Raw genomic sequence first — 5559 nt, 5'->3', positions numbered from 1 at the left:
GTATAGATTCAATGCAGTCCTTATGAAAATTCCAACAGTATTTTTCACAGAATTAGAACAAATAATTACAAAATTTGTTTGAAACCACAAAAGGCCCTGAATAGCCAAAGCAATCCTGAGAAGAACAAAGTGGGAAATATCAAGTGCCCTGATTTCAAACTATACTATAAAGTTATAGTAATCAAAATAGTCTGCATTGGCACAAAAACAGACAATAGATCAATTTGACAGAATAGAGAACCCAGAAATAAACCAATGCATATATGGTTGATTAACCTACAACAAGGAGGCAAGAATATACAGTTGGGTAAAGACAGTCTCTTCAATAAATGGTGTTGGGAAAACTGGGCAACCACATGCAAAAGAATGAACTAGACCACTTTCTTACACCATATACAAAAATAAACTCAAAATGGATAAAAGAGTTAAATGTAAGACCAGATATAAAATTTCTAGTGGAAAATATGGGCATTAAACTCTTTGACATTGGCCTTAGCAGTAATTTAAATATATGTATATGTGTGTGTATATATATATATATATATCCATCTCCTAGGACAAAGACGACAAAAACAAAAATAAACAAATGGGACATCTTCAAGCTACAAAGTTTTTGCACTGTGAGGGAAACCACCAACAAAACAAAAAGGCAACCTTTCAAATGGGAGAAGATATTTGCAAATGATATATCCAATAAGGGGTTAATATCCAAAATATATAAAGAACTTATACAACTAAAATCAGAAAAACAACCCAATTTTAAAAATGAGCAGAGGACCTGAATAGACGTTTCTCCAAAGAAGACATGTAGATGGCCAACAGACATGAAAAAATGTTCAACATCACTAATCATCAAGGAAATGCAAATCAAAACTACCGATATGTACTTCAGTTTAGTGCTTGTTCAATACTCGGTGCTTAGAAATGTTTGAGGGAAAAAAAGTATATTCTAATGGAAATTATTAAAAGTTAAGAGAAACTACAAAATGCAAATGAGATACAACCTCATCTATCTGCATGACTGTTATCAAAAAGACAACAAAGAATAAATGTGGAGAAAAGGGAACCCTCATGCACTGTTTGGATTGTAAACTGGTGCAGTCAATATGGAAAACAGTATTCAGATTCCTCGAAAAATTAAGACTAGAACTACCATATGACCTAGCAATTCCACTTCCGGATATTTATCCAAAGAAATCGAAAACACTAGTTCAAAAAGATATATGCATCCCTATGTTCCTTGCAGCTTTATTCACAATAGCCAAGATATGGAAGCATCTTAGGTAGCACTTGATAGATGAATGGATAAAGAAGATGTGTTATGTATATGTATATACGCAGCCATGAAATCTTGCCATTTGTGACAATGTGATGGACCTAGAGGGTATTATGCTAAGTGAAATAAGTCAGACCAAGAAAGACAAATACTATAAGATTTCACTTATATGTGGACTCTAGAAAACAAAACAAATTAGCAAACAAAACAGAAACAAACTCAGAGATACAGAAAACAAACTAATGGTTGCCAGATAGCGAAAAGATGAAGGGGATTAACAAATACAAACTATTGATTATAAAACAAATCATGGGATGTAAGGTACAGCATAGGGGATATAGTCATTAGTATAATAATAACTATGTATGGTGACAGATGGTTACTAGACTTATCTTGGTGATCACTGTGTAAGGTACATAAATGTCAAGTCACTGTCATACACATGAAAATAATATTGTCAACTGTAATTAAAAACTAAATTTAAAAGAAATTCCCTCCAACTCGGAAAGCAAAAGGTATTTTCTCAGTGGTTCAATTTGTATTTCCTTGTTTAATAGTAAAGTTCTTCATGACTCGCTTTTATACATTTGCTGAAGATAGTTGAGTATAGTGATTAAGTGGGGTACAGTGGATCCCAAATATTCACTTACTGGTGACCTCGAGTACGTTCCTTCATCTTCTTATGCTCACTTACCAACTCTGATAATGACAATGCCTACTTCATGGAGTCTGTATGAAGATGAAAGAGGATATCACATGAAAAGTGCCTAGAAATTCATTATTGGCATTACAGTAAGCACCTGATACATATTAGCTATATGGGCAGAGAGAACATTATTTTGCCTTGCTAAGCAGGGAAATGATCATAACCACCCTTACAAAAACATAGAAATTCTACTTGAGCTGCCAACTTGTTTCAAAAAGCCATTGAAAGCGGGAAAATATTGCTGCTGTGTGGATAAATGGGAGTGTGTTATATAATTTTTACTAAGCTTGTGTATGACTGAAATTTTTCCATATAAATTTTTTTTTTTTTTTAAAGCAGCTTTGTTAACAACGCTTACCACTAGGGACTTGGGAAAAACTACGTCTTTCATTTCTGACTCTATCTGGGCTACACTATATGATTCCCGCCTAGATGTAGATTTTCTTTCTGTTCACCTCTCCTACTTGTTAAAATCACATTAAACTTAACTATTTCCCTATCCCTTTCACTTTTAATATCTTCCATTAGCATATATCTTTTTTTTCCCCTCAAACATTTCTAAGCACCGAGTATTAAACAAGCACTAAACTGATATATGTATCAGTGATACTGGGCGGAGAGCAAGGAGATTTTAACTTCCAGATTTTATACGTCCTTACTAGATTTTTGTCTTTGCATATTTTTTTGTTGTTTTACTTCAAGCATGTTTTACTTTTTAACACTTTTAAGAGTGTTAAAAATTTAAACCGTGATTTATACAGTAATCATTTTAAGAACTGTTATGATGTACAGAACTGAGATGGCGACCAGTACCGAAATAGACATAAAATAGACAACAGTTAGAGTTGGCCCCAAAGCCTTGTAAATTAACTCTTTTTATTAAAAATTTTTATCTTTGTAAGTCTTCCTATATTTTCCTTTTTCTCTGTGTGTTTCGACTTGTGATTATGGGGGAATTTAAAGCAAGAGATGGATTCCCACTGCAATCTAAAATTTTGTATTGCTAATTGGGGTCCGGGCACCTGTAATATTGAATTGCAGACACCTACAGGCTGTAAAAACAACTGTGTTCATGACTCAGTCACATTAGTCTTTTACTTGTAAGCAAAATGCCATAGAACATTTAGCTCCTTTCATGCATTTAGTACCTACACCCGGGAATAAAGAATTGGGAGTGTTAAGCAGAACATTTCTTTATTTTAAACTTCAGTTCCCTCAGTGCAAATATTTGACTCTTACTCAAGGAATTTAACCTCAGTATCTCTATTTGCAGGCAAAATGAAGGACCGGCTCTCAGACCTTCTAGAGTTATCCAAGCAGTATGACCAGCAGTTCCCAGAAGAGGACAATGAATTGAACTCACCCCACGAAGACATCGTGTTTGAGACAGACCACATTCTGCAGTCCTTGTACCAAGACATCCAGGACCTTCAGAATGAAAACCAGCATCTGACCGCCGACGTGAAGCGGCTAGGAAAGCAAAACACCCGCTTCCTCACGTCCATGCGGCGTCTCAGCAGCATCAAGAGAGACACCAACTCAATTGCCAAGGACATCAAGGCCCGCGGGGAGAGCATCCACCGCAAGCTGTGTGCCATGAAGGTGCTGAGCGAGGAGGCGGAGGCCCAGCATGGCCCGCACTCCGCGGTGGCGCGCATCTTACGCTCACAGTACAGCGCGCTCACCCGCAACTTCCAGCGCGCCATGCACGAGTACAACCAGGCCGAGATGAAGCAGCGCGACAACTGCAAGATCCGCATCCAGCGCCAGCTGGAAATCATGGGCAAGGACGTCTCCGGCGACCAGATCGAGGACATGTTCGAGCAGGGCAAGTGGGACGTGTTCTCAGAGAACCTGCTGGCCGACGTGAAGGGCGCGCGGGCAGCACTCAACGAGATCGAGAGCCGCCACCGCGAGCTGCTGCAGCTGGAGAACCGCATCCGTGATATTCACAAGCTCTTCCTGCAGATGGCCGTGCTGGTGGAGGAGCAGGAGGAAACCCTGAACATCATCGAGCTCAATGTGGAGAAGACCCTCGACTACACCGGCCAGGCCAAGGCGCAGGTCATCAAGGCCGCGCAGTACAAGAGGAAAAACCCCTGCCGGACCATCTGCTGCTTCTGCTGCCCCTGCCTCAACTAGCAGGCTGGCCTGGGCCATCATGCGCTTCCCAAAGTGCGCTGGGAAAGATTTGGGGACCCTCTTCACTAGAGTGAGTTGTCCCAAACCCTGTGGACCTCGATCTTTAGAGAAAAAAGAAACTTGAGGTCCAAGAATTCCAACCCAGCCCATGCTTGGGAAGATGGTCGATGCTGTCGGATATTTCTTCAGTAAGAACAGACACCCACTGAAGTTGTGTGGGGTCATTATATGGCGCGTTGCACCCTTATCTTAACAGAAGCCAAGTGAAGAACTGACTGACGATTTAGCGTATTGTAGGGTAAATGTCCAAGGCATGTTTCCTAACGAAACTCTAGGAGGAAGTCAATTCTGCACTGGCTAATAGTGAACTCATTATTAAAACTTAAATTCATTTACACTATCCTGAAAGTATCTTGGTTCTGTTCAATTTCACATGAAATTGACCTTGGGAAAAATTGTACCTCTTTCATTTCCCATTCTTCATCTGGTTTATGCTATGTGATTCTTGTCTAGATATAGATCTTCTTTCTCCTCACCTCCCCTACTTATTAAAATCACATTTGACACTCATTCTTTTTCCTTATCTCTTCACTTTTAATATCTTTCATTAAAGTGTATTTGGGAATTTTTTTTTCCCAAATATTTTTAAGCACTGAATATTGAATGAGCACTCAACTTGAAGTATGTATTAGTCACATTTTATATATTTTTCATAAATAAAAATAATTTAAAATTTATCTTTTGTACCTTATTACAAATGCACATATATATGTAAATGTGAAGTACTAATATTTACTAATATTAACTAATGAATGTACATAATGACTAATTAATTGGTTTTTACTTTTGTAAATACATAAATATCAAGAAAAACACTTTTATTGGTTATTGGTGTTAATTTTCTTGTTTTGAGTTTGTCTCACTCCCATCTGCGTCTCCAGTCAAGTTAGAGTCAAAACTTTAATTCTGTGATAAAGACAGATGTCAAAGGCTGAAAATGCATACAGAACTAGAGATAATAAAATAACATTCTTTGAAATATTACTTTTATTTTACTGTGTACCATTCCTTTCATGCATTGAAACGGAGTAATTTAAAATAATCCTGTTTTTAAGTTAGTTTAATAAACATTACATTATAAATATCCCTTTTATGTATTTGTGTCTTGACCATTTAAGTTTTGATCAGTTTACTTTTTCAATTATTATTTTTAAAAAATTTTTTTACTAGCAACTTAAGGCTACAAAACATCTGGATGGAATTTTGAATAGAGAATAAAAAAATGAAAAGGAATTCACATTGGGGTATTTTCTTTTCTCTCCTGAATTACCATAGTTTAGCAAAATCGTCATGCTTTGGAGATTTGGTTTCATTTGCAAACTTTTAATGCCCTTACCCATATTTACCGTGTTTCCTGTCTTTCTTCTGAGTCAAC

General features: G+C 37.2%; 1 protein-coding gene across 3 annotated transcripts in view; it reads left to right on the top strand.

Moving 5' to 3' along the window:
* Nucleotides 1-5281, top strand: part of STX11 (syntaxin 11) — a 40950-nt gene extending 35669 nt beyond the window's left edge. For all 3 annotated transcript variants that reach the window (XM_023528348.1, XM_011356112.2, XM_023528349.1), the window contains exon 2: nucleotides 3256-5281. In XM_023528348.1, the coding sequence (XP_023384116.1) occupies nucleotides 3261-4124 (864 nt within the window). In that variant the 5' untranslated portion in view covers nucleotides 3256-3260 and the 3' untranslated portion in view covers nucleotides 4125-5281. The remainder of the gene's footprint in view (nucleotides 1-3255) is intronic.
* The last annotated feature ends 278 nt before the right edge of the window (nucleotides 5282-5559 follow it).

The sequence above is a fragment of the Pteropus vampyrus genome, unplaced genomic scaffold (assembly GCF_000151845.1).
Source record: "Pteropus vampyrus isolate Shadow unplaced genomic scaffold, Pvam_2.0 Scaffold24, whole genome shotgun sequence".
NCBI classification, from domain to species: domain Eukaryota; kingdom Metazoa; phylum Chordata; class Mammalia; order Chiroptera; family Pteropodidae; genus Pteropus; species Pteropus vampyrus.
This window is presented reverse-complemented; position numbering and strand designations above follow the sequence as displayed.